This window comes from Dreissena polymorpha, chromosome 4 (assembly GCF_020536995.1).
Source record: "Dreissena polymorpha isolate Duluth1 chromosome 4, UMN_Dpol_1.0, whole genome shotgun sequence".
Taxonomy (NCBI): domain Eukaryota; kingdom Metazoa; phylum Mollusca; class Bivalvia; order Myida; family Dreissenidae; genus Dreissena; species Dreissena polymorpha.
The window spans coordinates 26,534,044-26,554,917 of NC_068358.1; the positions used below are offsets into that span (position 1 = coordinate 26,534,044).

The 20,874-nt window shown below is 37.2% G+C and overlaps 1 protein-coding gene across 5 annotated transcripts in view; it reads left to right on the forward strand.

The window, feature by feature from the left end:
* LOC127878041 (protein patched homolog 3-like) overlaps positions 1 to 19,395 on the forward strand; it is a 65,731-nt gene extending 46,336 nt beyond the window's left edge. For 2 of the 5 annotated variants that reach the window (XM_052424434.1, XM_052424436.1), the window contains exons 19-21: positions 2,226 to 2,390; positions 11,165 to 11,187; positions 14,886 to 19,395. In XM_052424434.1, coding sequence (XP_052280394.1) covers positions 2,226 to 2,390; positions 11,165 to 11,187; positions 14,886 to 15,306 — 609 coding nt within the window. In that variant the 3' untranslated portion in view covers positions 15,307 to 19,395. Of the gene's footprint in view, positions 1 to 2,225; positions 2,391 to 11,164; positions 11,188 to 13,456; positions 13,471 to 14,885 lie in introns of all 5 variants that reach the window. The other 3 variants (XM_052424437.1, XM_052424438.1, XM_052424439.1) reach the window with 3 other exon arrangements.
* Positions 19,396 to 20,874: the final 1,479 nt, after the last annotated feature.

The following is a 20,874-nucleotide window of genomic DNA, read 5'->3' on the forward strand; positions in this document are numbered from 1 at the left end:
TACTACTACTACTACTAGTACTACTACTACTACTGCCACCACCACCACCACCACCCACCACCACCACCACCACCACCACCACCAGCCACCACCACCCACCCACCATCACCACCACCACCCATCCACCTACAACCGACCACCGACCACCACGCACCACCACCAACCCACCGACCACCACCAACCACCCAACCACCACCACCTTCTACTACTACTGCCACCTTACTACTACTACTTTACCACTGACTACTACTACGACTACTTACCTACTACTACTACACTACTACTACTACTACTACTACTCCTACTAATAACTACTACTACTGACTACTAGCAACCAACACTTACTACTACTATAACTACTACTACTACTACTACTACTACTACTACTACTACTACTACAACTACTATTACTACTACTACTACTACTACTACTACTACTACTACTACTACTATTACTACTACTACTACGCCACCGCCACCACCACAACCACCACCACCACCACCATTCACAGTGACAACAAACGTATTCACACAATGGCTGCTACTACAACTTAAAGCCCATATAGGGGGGCATGCATGTTTTACAAACAGCCCTTGTTTCTATGGGATTTTAACCACAACTGTTCATGTTTATCTCCGACACATATTTTTAGGTCACCTGTCATGAAGTGACACGGTGAGCTTATGTGATCGTGTGATGTCCGGCGTCCGTTGTAAGTGCCTGCGTGTGTACGTGCGTCCGTCCGTCAACAATTTGTTTGTGTAGACAGTAGAGGTCACAGTTTGCATCCAATCTTGATGAAATTTGGTCAAAATGTTTATCTTGATGAAATCCGGTTTGGGATTGTATTTGGGTCATCTGGGGTCAAAAACAAGGTCACTAGGTCAAATAATAGAACAACCTTCTGTAGACAATAGAGGTCACAGTTTTCATCCAATCTTTATGAAATTTGGTCAGAATGTTTATCTTGATGAAATCTGGGTTGGGATTTTATTTGGGTCATCTGGGGTCAAAAACTAGGTCACTAGGTCAAATAATAGAAAAACCTTGTGTAGACATTAGAGATCACAGTTTTCATCCAACCTTTATGAAATTTGGTCAGAATTCTTGATGAAATCTGGGTGGGATTGTATTTGGGTCATCTGGGGTAAAAATCTAGGTCAAATAAATAGAAAAACCTTGTGTTGACAATAGAGGTCACAGTTTTCATCCAATATTTATGAACTGTTGTCAGAATGTTTATCTTGATGAAATCTGGATTGGGATTGTATTTGGGTCATCTAGAGTCAGGAACTAGGTCACTAGGTCAAATCATAGAAAAACATTGTGTAGACAATAGAGGTCATAGTTTTCATCTGATCTTAATGAGTCAGGTGAGCGATTCAGGGCCATCATGGCCCTCTTGTTTTAAATAACCACAGCCCGCACTACAAAGTTAAATGACGTCATCAATGGGACAATAAATCTTAAATATCGATATAGTCATTGCATTCGCAAGTGTTGCACAGAAAGTCAAGGCAAATGATAACTGTTTGCTAATCCTCAACATTTTAACAAACGAATTAACACGCTTATGTCAATATTGACAACATCATCAAAATGTCAATTTCAATACACATCTCCAAAATGGCGTCTCCAAACTATTCGGTGAAGTGTGTTCTTCGATTAAATTTGTCGCTGAAGTCAATTGCTGATCTCCAATTCAAGACGTTTATAATTAAAGCGGGTGTACTCTTCTTATTCGTAGTGCAAACAACTTTTTTTCTCTAGATGATGTTTAAAATAAGCGACTATTCGTGTCGTCTTTTCAAACGCCGTTGCTACATTTGTGTAAACGTGTAAAAGCCGGATCAGCAAAATCAGCGGGAATCCGTACATTTTAAATATAAAAAATGGAGTGTTTTGCAGATTTTTAGAAACATGTGGTATGATAAACAGAAAAACAGGTTACTGTCCCATCGTTTTGTAATATATCAGGCTCGGCACAAATAAAATAACGGCTCGGCAAGCCTCGCCGTTATATTATTCCAAAGACCTATAAGTGTTATCTATAGGTCTTTGATTATTCTAAGCCTTGCCTGATATATTACAAAACGATGGGACAGTAACCTGTGATTCTCTATTAATCACTCTATAACAAATATATCCTCCATGTATTCAAACACTTGCTTCACATTGCACGTATGAAAATCATGGCATATATAAGCATGAGCATGTCTGACAGGTGTTTATGACGGTGGTGATATTTGGGCTGTTCCATGGACTGGTGTACCTCCCCGTTATATTGACTTGGGTTGGGCCGGCCCCATATCCCTCACGTGTACCACAGCGCTCCGGTACAGAGCAGGCTGAACCCGTTCAGAGAGAAAATGGATTTGGGGGTCAAAAGGTACAACTAAAAATGCTTTTCTTGTTATATAATTAATGAGAAAGTGTTCTTGCTGTGCATTGTACACTACATGTAAGTGAAGATGCTTGATAGAATAGAAGCTAGGTTATTTATGGTGCCCAAGCTCTCCAAGATGTATGGTTGGTTGTTTTGATAAAGTTTTTCTATATTTGGTCTATCAATCTCAATAAAAAATTGTTAATAAATATAACCAAATATCTTGATCAAATTTAATTAACAGCACAATTGTTTCAGAAATGGTTTGACTCTAGAAATCGACTGTTTTAACAATTTTAATGTCATAAATACATACCTGCTATCCCTAGCTATACCTTTCTAGGTGGGTTAGCTTCTCCAGAAATCTTCAAGTGTCGGAATTCGGCTACCTTTCCTACTGAAAACAGATTCAGGTTAAACATAGTACAATGTAACCTAACCGAAAATCAAGAACCGTAACTCATTTACTTTTCTGGAGACACACCGTGCAGATCGCCATTTTTCTATCGGCTTTAAATTTGAACTTTTAGTTCAATTCTGCTTGGTGGAATTGGGTTTGAAATTGATGAATTGTATAATTTATCATTTCTGCTTCATTCAGAAATCTTTTCTTGTATTATTTTGTTGATAATTCATTGTTTTTAAGACACTTTTTGCCCGTTTTTTCCATGTGCTCATGATTTGAGCACGAGAATTTTGTGATTTTTGTCAACAAGTTATTGACAATTTTGTAGATTGTAAATACTTTGTTTAACTGATTATTTCAGTTATTTTGTTCTTTTTACATTGTTTTCTTACGCGGATTCTCTTCTTGTTCTACTTTCAGAATAAGAATAAGTTTTCAAACTAGCGATTCGTGTGGGCACATTAAGGCTTCGTGGGATTCCCACCACAGGGACATTTAATAAAAATTCTCTACATACTGCAAATATATATACAAGGGATACAACTGTAAAATTTCCAGCACAACACCATGATCTGAACAAAAGCAAAATAATTGTTTCCAACAGCAATAGTTGCACCAAATAAACAATATAACAATAGTCAAGACATTTGTCTTTCAGAATATAATTACTATCTTTATAGCAGTCAATGCGTAAATAGTTTACTTTGAAATGGAAGTTTCATGAAAAACTGTAAAATTTTCGAACTCGGACAAAAGTGTGCACAACGACTTTGACATATTTTGTTCCATAATTTAATAATACTGAGCAGTTCAGCAAATTTCACCTTGTTTTATAATCCAAATATAATTTATGAATCAAAGTAGACAACTTTTATGATGGCATGTAACTGCATATGTTTAAAAACACCGTAAATCTTTAATTGTTTACTTTATCTACAATCTTCAAGCATGTGTACATGCAAGTTGTTAAGTAATGTAACACGCAACGTGATTGGTTAGCTGTTTTCTGCATGGAGAATTAACCAATCAAATCGCATGTTTGAAATACATGAAGTGTAATATCTAAAATGAAAGTAGACTATTGTTATTGTGACATAGAAGTGTTTTTATACGAATTTCGAGCAAAATATCACAATTAATTGTAATTATGTTATATTCATTTATAAACAGAAACTAGCAAATGAATATGTACGTTCAAAAGGGGTTAGTTTTAAAGGAATATGGATATTACAACTAGAATTATCAGTTTTCAGATGTGCACACTTGTGTCGCAGTTAGGATTTTTGAGCTTTTTTGCATGAAAGGTATCGTTTTAATTTAATGAATGATCGTAGTTTATTGCCAAGTTTATTATGCCCCCCTTCGAAGAAGAGGGGGTATATTGCTTTGCTCATGTCGGTCTGTCGGTCGGTAGGTCTGTCGGTCCGTCCACCAGGTGGTTGTCAGACGATAATGCAAGATCGCTTGGGCCTAGGATCATGAAACTTCATAGGTACATTGATCATGACTCGCAGATGACCCCTATTGATTTTGAGGTCACTAGGTCAAAGGTCAAGGTCACGGTGACCCGAAATAGTAAAATGGTTTTTGAATGATAACTCAAGAACGCATATGCCTAGGATCATGAAACTTCATGGGTAGATTGATCATGACTCGCAGATGACCCCTATATATGTTGAGGTCACTAGGTCAAAGGTCAAGGTCACGGTGACCCGAAATAGTAAAATGGTTTCCGGATGATAACTCAAGAATGCATACGCCTAGGATCATGAAACTTCATGGGTAGATTGATCATGACTCGCAGATGACCCCTAATGATTTTGAGGTCACTAGGTCAAAGGTCAAGGTCACGGTGACCCGAAATAGTAAAATGGTTTTCGGATGATAACTCAAGAACGCATATGCCTAGGAACATGAAACTTCACAGGTAGATTGATCATGACTCGCAGATGACCCCTATCGATTTTCAGGTCACAAGGTCAAAGGTCAAGGTCACGGTTACCCGAAATAGTAAATGATTTCTGATGATAACTCAAGAACGCTTTTGCCTAGGATCATGACACTTCATAGGTACATTGATAGTGACTCGCAGATGACCCCTATTGATTTTCAGGTCACTAGGTCAAAGGTTAAGGTCACAGTGACAAAAAACGTATTCACACAATGGCTGCCACTACAACGGACAGCCCATATGGGGGGCATGCATGTTATTCAAACAGCCCTTGTTATTTTCTGAAAGATAAATGTCTCTGCTGTATGTATACCGTTCATTTTGTGTAATGAATGCTTTTGGAAGAGATTTTTTTGCTTTTGTTCAGACCATGGTGTTGTGCAGGAAATTTGACAGTTGTATCCCTTGTATACTGTTATATAGTATGTAGGTTTTTTCTTAAAGATCCCTGTGATTCCCACAAGACTTGTTTGTCTTGCACTAATTGTTCCTTTGAACATAAATGCTCTGTTTGTAGTGCGTAAGACGATGCGACGTGGCAGAAACAATCCGTCGCAGAACGTTTTCTAAGCAGAAAACGTGCAGATGAACCTTCATCAGATGAGAAATTTCCGGTGACTTTACAGCAGACGTCAGATGATCAATTGCAGCATCAGTCACAGCGTATAACTTTATTTTTTTTTCAGCTTTGCTGGGTATTTTGTACTTGCTCATGTACATGAGCATGTACTTATCATGATCTTCAATAGGTAATTGAGACGATTTGTACTGTGTAAATTTTCTTCACATGTGTTACAAGATCGGGCAAAGCGTGTTCTTCTAATACATTGACAGAATGTTTATCATTTGCCATTGTGTGCAATAATGATTTTACTTTTCATATGACAATCTAAATTATGTTAATTTGAATTTTCATCTGTTTTGAATTAAACTTTGTTTAATTTACGATCTTCGGCAGTCGTATTATAGGTTATAGGTACTATTGACTTTCTCTTTTATAATAATAATAAGAGAATGTTAATTATTTTCATTATGGGCAAATAATGATTTTATGAACCATATGATAATCTGGCCTGTGACCAGTTTATTGTTAAATATGTTTTGCTCTTGTCTTTCATATAATCGACTACATGATGGTCGCAGATACAAGAGTGGATTAATACTCGGTGACTTTGAAGACCACAGATGTCATATTGCAGCATCAGTCACCGGGTATCAGGCGAGATGGCGATTGTACTTTACCATCGGAAAGTTGATCAACATCAGACCATATGGGGACAACCGTCAGCCGGTCTTTGCCTGATGGCATTGGTCAAGGACATCAACCAATGCCAGACCAATTGGCACCCGCCATACGGTCATTATCCGGTGACAACGCTGGTCATGTCATGACCGGTACGTCTCCGGGTACCGGACCGGTCACCGGAGACCGGTCGGGGCAACGACCGGTCCGGGCAACGACAGGTCCAGGCAACCTGTCACCGGTCCGACCCACTGGTCAATGGAAACCGGTCTGGTCACCGGTCCGACCCACCGGTCAACGGAGACCAGTCCGGTCCGACCCACCGGTCAACGGAGACTGGTCAGGTCACCGGTCCGACCCACCGGTCATCTGTTACTGATGACCGGTCCTACCCACCGGTCATCTGTTACTGATGACCGGTCCGACTCACTGGTCACCGGTCATCTGTTACTGATGGCCGGTCCGGTCACCGGTTAATACTAACGACCGGTCACCGGTCAACATGCACCGATCATTAACCGGTCAACAGTTCAGAAACAGACGTTCTTCTTCATCGGATTATTCCACTTCTTCGTTGTCGAATGCACACTCGTCGTCCAATAGTTCCGATTATAGAGGTAGACGTCGGACATGCTCTTATTCATCGAGCAGTCCTCAATCCCGTCATCATTAATTTATGATCAATATCGATCATCACGGAAACGATACTCGAGGATACGTTATTCGTAGCCTTTCTAGCTCTCGGTGTAGTAGCCGTTCTAGATCTCGGCATCACAGGAATAAAGGTCGTAGACAAGCTTCACTGAAGCATTGTCGTTCTGACTTTTGTGACCGGTCACATTACTATCCTATTTTTGATTGTAATGTCTTCTTACCCTATGCACCAGTTCCCAGAGTGATGTCAACACATGTTGCATTGACTGATCCGATTTCACAGCCCTTCAAATCTGGTGTTCATCTCAACACAACGGCTGTTTTGTTTGCACCGAAGGTATCTACTACTATTCCTAGTCGGAAAACCCCGGCTGCTACTCCGTCTTTGCGTGACACATGGTGTCAAGATTCCTTTTGATAAAATGTACCTGTCACTACTGATAATTCACCGTCTATTTCCGGTTTTAATTATCAGTGTGTCGACTTTGCGGATAGTAATTCTTCGTTACCAGAGAATCATCATTTGGTGCATGATAATCCTCCTATCATTCCTACCACTGACTACGGTCGAGAATTGGCAACATCAGTCATCGGGTATAGGGCAAGATGGAGATCGTACTATGCTAACTTCTTTAGAAAGTCGATAAACATCAGACCATTATGGTGATAACCGTCAGCCGGTCTATGCCCGATGGCATTGGTCAAGGAATATGACCAATGCCGAATCATTTGGCAGCCGCCTTACGGTCATTGCCTGGTGACAACACTGTTTATAGTATGACCGATACGTCACCGGGGACCGGTCCGTGGTACCGGTCACCGGTCCATTGTACCGGTCACCAGGGACTGGTCTGGTCACCGGTCCATGACACCGATCACCGGGGACGGTCCAGTCACCGGTCATCGGTTTTCTATCAACAGTGACCGGTCCGGTCACCGGTAAATACCACCAGTCACAAGGGACCGGTCCGGTCACCGGTCAATACTACCGGTCACCGGTCAATACCACCGGTCACCAGGGACCGGTCCAGTCACCGGTCAATACTACCGGTCACTGGTCAACAGTCAGTACTATTGGTCAACGGTCACAGTCATCGATCAAGAAAGAGACATCGATCATCTTCATCAGACTATTCCTCCTCCTCTTCTTCTTCTTCAAAGGCATCTGAGTCATCAACTAGTACTGACAATAGAAGTAGACGTCGTACACGGCGTCGATATGATTGGTACCGATCATCTCGAGACTCTAGGAGACGTTATTCTAGGAGACGTCGTTCTCATCAAATCCGATTCTCGGCATCGTAGGGATAAAACTCGTCGTAATGCTTCACGTTAACAGTGCCGCTCTGACTACACTTATCCTACACAGTACATTCCTGTCTCGGATTGTAATGTTGCTGTACTCTATGTACCAGATCCAGTTTACATTATCAAATGTTGCTTTGACTGGTACTACTTCGCAGACTTTGTCTTCTGGTGTTGTTCTCACCACTGTTTGGGTACTAACTACTGCGACATCGTCTAATCCGGACACTTTATGGCTTTAAGATTCCTATGGACAATTCGTTCCAGTCAATCCTGATAATGTACCGTCGTCTTCCGGTTTTAATTATCAGGGTGTTGATTGTGTAGATGGTCATTCATCATTACCAGATACTCGCAATCTGGTGCATGATAATCGGCTTAGTATTTCCAATTCTGTTTCCGCTGATTCTTTGCACACTTCTGGTGTTGTAGACAATGAGGCCGATTCAGAGACAGATTCCAATGATGACACGGATCAAATATTGTCATCAATTAATCGGATCTATGAAATGATATTTCAAAATCTTGGTGAATATTATTGCCCAAGACCTGCGGAGATGTCTACTAATTTGACGATCTCTATCACGAAAAAATAGTCCGTACATTTGATCCCAACAGGCTTTCTAAGGATGCTTCTTGCATTGATACATGCCTTCTTTTTGGTTCTACTGTTTTATCAGTATTTCAATCGTTGGAATCAGCTAATAAGACCATTCCAAAGGAGGAGGACTGTAGAAAGTGCCTATTCTTCCGGAGTTAATACCAAGACTCTTGTGTGATGGTGTCAACAGACAACACATCAGTTGTGACTTACATTCAGGCACAGGGGGGAACACATTCTCACTCCCTGAATCTGGAAACTAAGGAATTACTTGTTCTTGCAAGACGCTTAACATTTTTCTTCTAGCATTATATATTCCATGTTGTTTCAAAGCCCTGGCGGATTGTTGTCTCGCAAACACCAATTACTTTCATCGGAGTGGACACTTCATCAGGAAGGACCAATCAGATTTTTCTCATGTTTGGTTATTTTATGGTCGATCTATTTGCAACCAGACACAATCACAGGCTCCCTCTGTATGTGAGTCCGATTAACGATCCAGCAGCATGTTCAGTAGACGCGTTTTTGTTCGATTGGGACCAACTGGACGCTTATGCTTATCTCCCATTCTGATTCCCCAAATATTGGCGAAAATCATGGTGAGTTTGTGTAGCATACTCCTGATCGCCCCTTGATGGCCCAGAAGATCGTGGTTAATGATCTTCTCAGTCTCCTGTACGATTATCCCATTAGACTTCCTCACAGATCAGATCTTCTGTCTCAAGAGGCAGACTTAATGCGGATCCAGAAATGTTCCACTTACACGTTTGGCCGTTATCAGGCAACCTCTGCAGAAGAAACGCTTTTCTGTCAGAGCTTCAACCCTCGTTGCTTCTGCAAGGATAAAGTCCACTAGAGCAGTCTATGATGCTTGATGGAAACTCTTCTCTAATTGGTATATTCAAGGGAAATTGATCCCCTCAATCCCTCTGCTAGACGCATAGCGGATTTTCTCATCTATCTTTTTGATGATAAGATACCTTCTTTTAGCTCCATCAAAGGATATACATGTACATCTATGATTTTGCATACATTGGCATTTACTTAATCATCACAAGTCTGTGCTGATCCAGCGATTTCGGAACTAATTCGATCTATGGAACTTAAACGTTCTGTTTCTTGTACACTTGCAAATGGGATTTGGCTTGTGTTCTTGATTCTCTAGATCAAGCTTCTTTACAGTTTCTATCTTGGAAGACAGTTTTTCTTCTTACTATGGCTTCAGCCAAAAGGAGAAGTGAAATTCATGCTCTGTCTATCGAGGATGGTCATCTTCGTTTTCATTCCTCAGATGGATCTATAACCTTGTTATGTCAGCCAGGATTCCTTGCTAAAAATCAACTCCCCTCTATGGCTTCTAACCCTTTAAAGTTCCAAGTCTTTCTAATACTTGTGGACATGAAGATGATGATAGACTTTTTTGCCCAGTAAGGGCGTTAAATTCTATTTTAAAAGAGTAAAGTCTATTCGATGTTCTCGTAAGAGACTTTTCATTCCGTTAAAAAGGGGGGTGTCTGCGGCTTCGATTTCTCGTTGGGTAGCCTCGACTATTAAGAAGGCGTATTCATCTCTCTCATCTAGGGATTTATCTCTTTTTAAGATAAGACCGCATGAATTAAGAGCTCTTTTGGCTTCGTGGGCGTATATTAATAATGTTCCACTTTCTGAAGTGCTTCAAGCTGCTTTTTGGAGGAATCCGACCACCTTTTTCTCATTCTATCTTCCTTCTTTTGAGTGTCAACAGGACAACTTATATATGTTGGGTCCTCTTGTGGTTGCTCAAACGGTAGTTTCTTCCATGGCGTAAATGTACTGGTCCTGTTCAGAAACTAAGTACAATACTGTACTAACGAAAATTGTATGAGGACACATTTCTACTATCTCTGGCCGAAAAACCTGACTATGGGTGTTAACTGTGATGGGAAAATATAACGAGAACCTCCCGCCACAGCAACAAAATCAGCTATGGATAGCAGGTATGTATTTATGACATTAAAACAAATTTTCTTAAAATAAAATTCATTTTAATTATTAAATACTTACCTGCTATCGGTAAGTCCCACCTCCCAACCCCGCTCATCGTTTTATATTTTCATAATTGTATGAAAAGTAAGATGAGTTACGGTTCTTAATTTCTGGTTAGGTTACATTGTACTATGTTTGACCAGAATCTGTTTTCAGTAGGAGAGGTGGCCAAATTCCGGCACTTGAAGATTTCTGGAGAAGTTAACCCACCTAGAAAGGTATAGCTAGAGATAGCAGGTAAGTATTAAATAATTAAAATGAAATAATTTTAAGAAAATTTGTTTCTTCTTTCTGTCTTTAGATTGACTCTTCATCGTAATTGATACATAATATCCAGATTGCTTTTCCATGTTACAGGTCATAAAAGTTTGACCTGCATTATCTTTTTATTTTATCAATTTCGTATTCAACATGTGTTTACCAAAGTAGGGTATTAAAAATACAGCTGGAAATGTTTGCAGATTTATACAATTATTATGTAGTTCATGTTAGTTAAATTATTAGTTTAGAATGAAGTAATTTTTAAGTCTTAAAATGATACTTGTATAAATTAATGTATATGAAAAAGCAATATATGCTTTGTTTTGTTCAGGTTGCCATTTTATCTAAGAGAAGGTATGTTTGTTATTTGACATACCATATTCATAGTGATGGTGTCAGATATGACCTGCGTTATGCGAAAATGGGTCTTGTGTGATATATAGAATGGGTAGCTCCTGATCAGCGTGTAAGCTCGATCTGGTAAGAAGCTACCCTGTCTGCAAATCAGATCACCAAATCTTGTGTGACTTGATAGTGGACAGGGCACCAAATATGGCACAATAGTCATTTACGCTCATATGGTGTTGTGGACACATGCATGTATATTTCCCAATTAGACAATTGTTCATTTAACTTGTTTTTGTTTCCTTTTTCGGTTTAGTATACTAAGATAGATATTTCATGAAATATATTGTAACTATTATTATTAACTAGGTACTTGGACATGATGTTATTTATCAAATGATCATAAATTGTAACAAAAATCTGTTTAAAATTTAAATGATTTCCCATGAAAGTAAAGCAAATGCTATGAAAAATACGTACTTTTCAATTCAAAGTGTATACAAGCATAGCTGTTGTGTCTCCATTTTGTCAGTTATTAAAATTGTGCATGTTTAACTAGTCCCTGACCGGTTAACCCTCAGTCTGTCTGTAGATCTGTATAGTCCCCTACCAGTTAACTCTCAGTCTGTCTGTAGGTCTGTGTGTCTGTAAAGTCCCCTACTGGTTAACTCTGAGTCTGTCTGTATAAGGTCTGTATAGTCCCCTACTGGTTAACTGTCAGTCTGTCTGTAGGTCCGTGTGTCTGTATAGTCTCCTACTGGTTAACTTTCAGTCCGTCTGTAGGTCTGTGTGTCTGTTTCGTCCCCTACTGGTTAACTCTGAGTCTGTCTCACTCTGTAGGTCTGTATAGTCCCCTACTGGTTACCTCTCAGTCTTTCTGTAGGTCCATGTGTCTGTATAGTCCCCTACCGGTTAACGCTCAGTCCGTCTGTAGGTCTGTATAGTCCCCTACAGGCTACTAGTTAACTCTCAGTCTTTCTGTAGGTCCGTGTGTCTGTATAGTCCCCTACCGGTTAACTCTCAGTCCATCTGTAAGTCTGTGTGTCTGTATAGTCCCCTACCGGTTAACTCTCAGTCCGTCTGTCAGTCTGTTGGTCTGTATAGTCCCTTACCGGTTAACTCTCAGTCTGTCTGTCAGTCTGTAGGTCTGTATAGTCTCCTACCAGTTAACTCTCAGTCTGTCTGTATAATCCCCTACCAGTTAACTCTAAGTCTGCCTGTCAGTCTGTTGGTCTGTATAGTCCCTTACCGGTTAACTCTCAGTCTGTCTGTCAGTCTGTAGGTCTGTATAGTCTCCTACCAGTTAACTCTCAGTCCGTAAGTAGGTCTGTCTGTCTGTATGAATCTGAATCTGAATCCTGCAAAAATTCAATAAGGACCTAAGAAAGGTTAAACTTACAGAAACTAAGTAGTTGAATAGAATGCCATATGGCAAATGTGCAGAGTATTGTAGTATTTTTCAAAGAACAATGATTGTTTCTATGGTTACAGAATTAATTGGAAACTAAAATTAGGATCCTTAAGCAAAGTAAAAGTACTTACTCTAGGATGAGGAAATTCGGTATGTTGATGGAAGGCTATATGGAAAATATGGGCGTTATTTCAGTTTTATCTGTCTGCCTGTCAGTCTATCTGGACACAGACTGAGAGATAATTCAAATAGTGCTTAAGGTAGGTTGAGGAAACTCAATTTGTTAACAAAGGGCCATATGAAAAATAGACACTTTATTCTAGTTTTTATCAGACAGAAGTTATGGTTGCTATGGTTAAGAAATTAATACAGTTAAATTTCGGATCCTTCTATATCTCGAAAAGTACTTATAATGTAGATAGAGGGCCACAAGGTTAATATGCACATTATGTCAGCACTTTGTTGTCAAATCAAAATACAGTTGAAAACTTAAGTCTGCATTCTGCCATGATAAACAATATTATTTCAGTTAGTTTAATGGAGATTCTGTTCTAACTATAGGACAAAATGTTTGCAGTAGAGGACTGCTGTATTGTCTAAGACAAATCTGTTGTTTGTAGAAAGTGCACAATCTGTATGAACCATATTGTTTCACAGACGACTGACATGGATATAAATAAATATCTTATAATACTGCATATACTAGTATCTGCATGTTATAACAAAATGTGCATGACTTGTGGTGAATGGTTGTTAGTACAAAATTATTAGCAATGTATAAATATGCTATGTTTGCTCATGGATCCTCTAGAACTATTTATGTGAAACAATTATGAAATTATAAGTCTATGTCTACATGTGTTACAGTCCAATGAAGATGTGTAAGTATTGCCTCCTACCCCTTGGTGCATGAAGACGATTGCACTGCATATAATATAATTCCATCACATTTGCCCCTGAAATTTATCCAGAAGTTTGATTGCCTACGTGTTGTTTTTCATTACCAAATGACCTTTTTATGTACCTTTCATGAAAAAAAAACAATTAATTGACATAATTTGTGGGTTTCACATAATAATTATGGAACTAAACATAAGAAGAAAAAGTGATCAGCTATTAAAGTGGCAAGGTTAGCTCATTTGTTACATTGACTGTAGCGAAAAGTTGTGGGTTTGAGTCTCCCTTCTAAACAATCAAGAAAGTATCCTACGAGTTTGCTTTTGTTGATCCCCTGCAAACAATATTTTAGCCCTGATTAAGAAGTTTGACAGAGGGTACATTGGAATCAACCTGTTTGTTGGTCTCTTTGTCTGTTGGTTGTTTTGTCGGTCAGTTCGCATGAAAGTTCTATGTTTGTGGAGCTAAATACTTATACATTTCTCAAGTAACTAAATTGAAATTATGTCATCTCCATGAAGTGTAGGTGTTTAAGACACAATTTTCCTGCTCAATGATCCACCTTGTTCTTGAGTTATATGCCCTTAAACAAAACCAGTGCTTAGCATTTTCTGAGTTATGTGCCCTTGAATATAGGCATTTTTTATGGCAGAAGCATAAAATTTACTAAATTTGTGTAGCAAGTGATTGATTTGAAACAGAAAATATGTCATCACCATGAATTGTAGATGTGCTAGACACAATGTTCCTGTGCAGTGAACCATTTATTTATGAGCTATGTGCCCTTGAAGTTAGCAATTGGCATGGCTAAAATGACTATTTCTAGTCTACAAAGCTCTAGTTTTACATTTCAATGAGTGTTTTGCCCTTAGGTAAGTGACTTTGTTTGAGGTTAAGAGGACTTGATTGGGCTATATTCATGTATTAAATTACTGCACCATAGAATTGGTTCTTTACCAATACTTATTTTCCGAGACTATATTAATGTTATCACTGCACACTAAGATTGATTTGGCTGTAACACAGTTGTCAAATTTGTATATTCCCTTTTAATTGTCCATCCATTCATGAAAGTATTTGTTTCTAGAAGGTAAAATTATGTTCATGGTTTCTTGGTAAGATATGGTGAATAAAAAAATCATATTTATCAGATATAAAAGAATTGTTTTAATTGAGCAGCCTTTTTACTACTTTAGTAGACAGTGCATTAAAGAACTTTTGAGAGCATAAATCAAATTGTATGTTAAAGTCAATATTGGGTTTATGTTACTTTTGATGATTAAGTCAATAAGCAACAAAGTTCTAGGGTTTAAGTGTATGTTTAAGTCAATATTGGGGTTATGTTACTTTTGTTACCTATGATGTAATATTTTACTCAAATTGTGCACTATATTTTCAGGACTGTGTCAACACAAGCTGACCTGGGCTATCCTTGTGGGCACTGCAGATGTGAATGTCATTGTGGGGTGCATGCACAAATGGAGCCACAACAACAACAACAACTACAAGGAATCAAATCATCTGGTCTGGACACATCAAGTCCTGACACTTGCTCCCTCCAATATAATGATGTAAGCGCATGTATTGTCCTCAGAGATGCAGACTGTGCAACCTCTCAGTCTCTCATAGGGACCCAAGTATGTGATCATGGCACTGCTGGAATCCAGGATGCAGCGTCCAGGCATGGTTGTGTACTGTGTACGGTGCAGTGTGCAAGGCAACATCTGGACGAGGTGATGACACACTTGGGAAGTGGAAAGATTGGTCTTGTGACAGGCAGTATCCCTATGGCTATGCCTTTAGATCATCAGCACAGCTAATGGTGTTGAGGAGTATGTTAAGTGCTGGTACTTTGTTGTCATATATGAAATGTTTGGAAAATGTTCATAATCGTGCTGATTTTCGTTTGATGAAGGGCATTCACATGTGTTCATAATCGTGCTGATTTTCGTTTGATGGGCATTCACATGTGTTATTACCATTATAAGTATTTAATGTTTTAGAATAAGCTTGAAAATCAGAGTCAACAATCAAAACTACAAAAGGGTAAGCTGTTGAATGAGCACCATATTGTGTGTTGTGTAAAAAGCAATAGCTGTGATGATATGTTTGACTCCTTTGCATAGTTATATTTATATTAAATTATCAGGAAAGCACTAATCATGATTATTTACTTGTACATTTTACAATATGTATAAAAATGTGCTCAAATCTGACTTTATTTATGATCAAACACTTTGATATATGATGTATAATTATTGCTCTTGCAACATGATTGCACAATAAGAACATTTTGTGAGTTTTCAGTAAGCTGATGTACGGGTATATCAGTTACAGCTGCTATATTTAAATTATATACGTATTCTGGATTTGGGTATATTTGCTGACATACAGTTGCTGTTTTAATACAGCTGTACTATGCCAAGGAATACTATTTCAACATACTTATATTTAATTGTTCACTAGTGTATGCCTTTTAATAATATTTTTCATAACAATTGTTAAGAACTTGGGAACATCCTTATTATGAGAAGTTGATAATATTCAATCTTGCTAATTTACTTTTAAATCTTACAAACTATTCGTCACTATTGGTGAGACTTAATGTCTCAATATATAATGTGTATGTTTCGATTGAATCTTTAATATAAAGTCTTACTGCAGTTCTTAGTTAGGGATTTATGTTTTGATCTTCGTTAATTGCATTATAAAGCTTTGTTTTCAACATGGAAAGCAAGTATCCAATTTTATTAAGTGGATATGACTGTTATGACATAATTTCTCACACCTTTGTTGGGAGCGTTATTTTGCATCTGGGGCTGATAACTGCAATTACCTGTATGTCCTGTACAAAAGTATGAATATACATTTATATACTTAAGTGTATATTCAAAATAGTCAATATTGTGCATGTTCAATGCAATCATTTTCATATACATGTATTTCCACTATGATAAAATCAATTCACAAAGCTAATGCTTTATTTCTCACTGCAATAAATGCCATACATCACTTTAATTGAATTTCAGAAAGCATTTGTTTCTTTTTGTTAAATTTAATTCTGATATCTTTCATTAAATTTGTCATGCTCCGCATTTTCATTTTTGTTTCATTTTCAAGATAAAAGGTATAAAGTTTTTGCAATCATGTACAATGATAGATTTAGTCATAAACATGGATCATAACTGCAGAAATCACAACTGAGACTCTTTCATTTCAGTACATGATCGACTGATAAAATAGATGTTAAAGTTTACATAGATGTCTGTAGCACTTACATTTACTAAAGTCCTAAACGTAATTGTAACAAGAATGGTGATATACTAAGAATAGTCTGCATTAAGTGATGGTTACTCTCATATGAAATAACAACTTAAACAAATATGGCAGATATAAGTGTTTCTATTGATTGTGTTTCTATTTTTATTTTGATGTCCTTTATTAAACACAAAAACCCATTTGCTACCTTGAAGGTCAAACTTGAGATCAAGTTACAAGGCAGCATCAATTGTCAAAGCTCTATGTTTGTGGTATGTGGAATTATTTATCACTGTCAGTGTTAGTTGTAGTTTTGAACACGTCAGAATATGTGGACAAAAACACGATAACTAACACAGTAACAGTGGTAGATATGTAGTTAAGAGATACAATTGTGTGTTATTGTGCCCTTGTGGAGTGGAAGGCATTAAGCATTGCACTTTTCGGTCCGTACACCTGGAAGCTTGTATTTTCAACTCTTCTTTTACTACTGGGTGGACCTTGTACAAACCTTTAGAGTGGAATGACCAAAATGTCATAATGATGGTAAAGAAAGAACTTTAGGCTGCTACAAGTTTTGGCCAATTTATGTACCTCTCTCTGTTTTTCATGTCACAAGGCTTATTTTTAAGTCCACTTTTACTCCAAAATGCATATCATTTAAACTTTTACCATCAAATGAGGTTAATGTGAAGATGACTTAACAGGGACCTTTGCTTGTGTAGGTCCCTGCCGTAAAGGAAAGAATTTGGCTCTTACGAGAATTATGGCTTTTTGTCTTTTTGTGCTCCCGGATCGTAAGATCAGGGGTATATTGTTTTTGGCCTGTCTGTCATTGTGTCAGTCAGTCATTGTATGTGTGTGTCACAAAATTTTAACCTTGGTTAAACTTTCATAACTTTTGCAATATTGAAGATAGCAACTTTATATTTGGCATGCATGTGTTTCTCATGGAGCTGCACATTTTGAGTGGTGAATAATTAAGGTCAAGGTCATCCTTCAAGGTCAATGGTAAAAGTCATTGTTTTTTTATTTCCTAAAACTTTAACCTTTGTTAAAGTTTGGTCATAACTTTTTTAATATTGATCATAGCAACTTGATATTTGGCATGATTGTGTATCTCACAAGAGAGCTGCACATTTTGAGTGGTGAAAGGTCAAGGTCATCCTTCAAGGTCAAAGGTCAAATAATAAAATAAAAGCGGCGCATAAGGGGGCATTGTGTTTCTGACAAACACATCTCTTGTTTCCATAATATAAAATATAGTCTAAATATTAATGTTTTCATCGTTTTTTAGCAACTCGGTGGATCTTGTTTAAACTTTCACAGTTGAATCAATTTAATGTGCATATTATTGTAAAGAAAGACATTTTGGCTTCAAAGTATATTGCAGAATATTTTTTTTTTGGTATGTTTTGTCCACTGTAGAATATATTGTCAGAACAATTGAGTGACTCAAACTCCTTTTTAACAACTGTGTGGTTCTGGCGTATACTTTCACAGTTAAATGAGCTTAACGTGTTTATAACCATACCAAAGAAATTTTGGCAGTATCCACTTTTATCAGCTTTAAGGCCTTTTACCAAAATGGTGTGTTTTCAATTTCACTTTGTGCTTTGCAGATTTTGCTCACACTTTGACAAGTGAATAACAAGTATAAGTTAATGAACATTAAGAAAGTAATTTTGTTTGCTTCCAGTTTTGGCTCAATTGTGCCCCTTTGTACTTTTGTCCACTGCATCATATATAAAGGATGTGTCTGTGGCCAAACGTGTGCTGTGGGCTCATCAGTGTCTGTTCACATTTATAGTTATTACATTTCCTGTTGAGTTATTTGCCAGAATATTAATTGCCCTGTCTCTTATTAAATGTTTTATATGTATGTGCATCCTTATATTTTATGTTTCTTCACTTTAACAGCTTGGTAAACTTTGTAAGTAATGTTTCATATTTATTTTGTTATCTTTGTGCTAGATGTTTGATATATTTGTTTATTATTTATTGATGGTTTGTTATAGACTTTGTTTTGGGAACTCTACTTACCTGCAGGTACAAACCCACTTTTATTCATTTGTGATGTTTATTATTTATAGATCATCATGATTTGTAATTCCCACATTCCCCAATATAGAGCTTTATTTTCAACCTTAAGCTGCTCTTTCTTAAAATGTAAATAAGGAAAACTTATATCAAGCAATTTTCAACATAAAGAATAATTGGGAACTAAATGGCATGATATATAGAAATGAAAATTACTATTTCACAGGCCACAAATCAATTATCTTGTATTATGATACTTAAGATTTTAATATCGGTACTTTTTATGATATTCTGATTTAAGAAATTGTCAAATTGCTACAACATTTTAAGGAAGTGCCCCTGATAATATCTGAAAACGCACTTTTAATTGCACTGTTTATATTACAAAATAAATCACAAGGAGTATAAAAAAAGTGTTGTTTCTTTTTATTGAAAGTTCACATCTTTTTGCTCATGGCATTACAGATTTCATGAATTTACAATGCATGTGTCAAAAGGACACACATACCTCCCCCCCCCCCATTTTTCTTTTCTTTTCAATTAGGCATTTGACATCTAATTATGACCTTGACAGAAGTAGGGAAATTGGAACGTTGGCTTATGACGGTGCACTTTAGTTTGAGGTTGGTATAAAATCCATATATAGACATGTATATGGCATAGTTATAGATGAAACTGAAATTTTTCAAATGTAACCTTTGACCTCTGAGTGTGACTTTTTCATTAGAGATAAAATTGTTTCATGCAGTAAAACAGTGTTACAAAGACGCGGATATGTTTCCAATCTTCTGGTGGTATACTCAAATCAGCCAATGGAATAAATGAAGTGTATTCATTTGAACCTACTTCATTTATTCCATTGGCTGATTTGAGTATACCACCAGAAGATTGGAAACATATCCGCGTCTTTGTAACACTGTTTTACTGCATGAAACAATTTTATCTCTAATGAAAAGGCTTAATAGATAGAACCACAGGGATCGTTAGGTAAAAAATACTCTATTATACTATATACATATATACAAGGGATACAACTGTCAAATTTTCTGCACAACATCATGGTCTGAACAATAGCAAAAAAATCGCTTCCAAAAGCAATAATTACACCAAAAAAACTGTATAACAACAGCTCAGACATTTATCTATCAGATAATAACTATGTGTATAGCAGTAAAAGTATTCATAGTTGTGTTTGAAACGAAAGTTTCATGAAAAACGGTAAAATTTTCGAAATGCGACACAGGTGTGCACACCCACTTTGACACATTTTGTTTCATAATTTAATAATTACAGAGAAGTTGAACAAATTTTACCTTGTTTAATTATCCATAGACACTTTATTAATCAAAGTAGACACCTTCCATAATTGCATGTAACTGCATATATGTAAAACACCGTAAATATTAAATTTGTTTACATTTCTACTATCTTCAAGGATTTGTATGCAATTTGTCTGGTAATGTAACGTGGAACGTGAATGGCTGGATTTATTACTGCAGTGGAATTTCGGTTTCCGGACGTTTCACCCCCAAGACGTTTCCTCCCCTAGACGTTTCTCCCCCAAGACGTTTCCTCCCCAGACGTTTCTCCCCCACTTTGGTTTAAGTGCAGACGTTTCCCCCCCAATAAATGTATGATTGTTTGGTTGAAGTTTATTCTTGATTTATTATCAAAATAATTATTTTGTTTATGAAGTTTTCAATTAACTTTATTTATGAAGCAGCTTGTTTGATTATTTGTTTGGTTTAACTGTGAATGGAATGCATGTAAATCATAAGTGTTGAGGAACTGTAGTTGTTTGTTGTTTTTAATCCAATTAATCCAATTAAATAGGGTCAATTGGTGAATTGATTAAATGGTTAAATCACATTTATATTAATTTCAAAACTGTTTTCCTTGTAACAGTTAAATATGATAAATAAATAAACTATATAATTGTCAACAATTATATTTTTTCATGCATTTATATGTATGTATATAATAAAATGATTGGATGTCACTGTGAAATACAACAGATGCATCTATGACTACCATAGTTTGGATTCAAAACCAATTATAGCACTGTGGATGTTTTTTTCCTACTAAAGGCT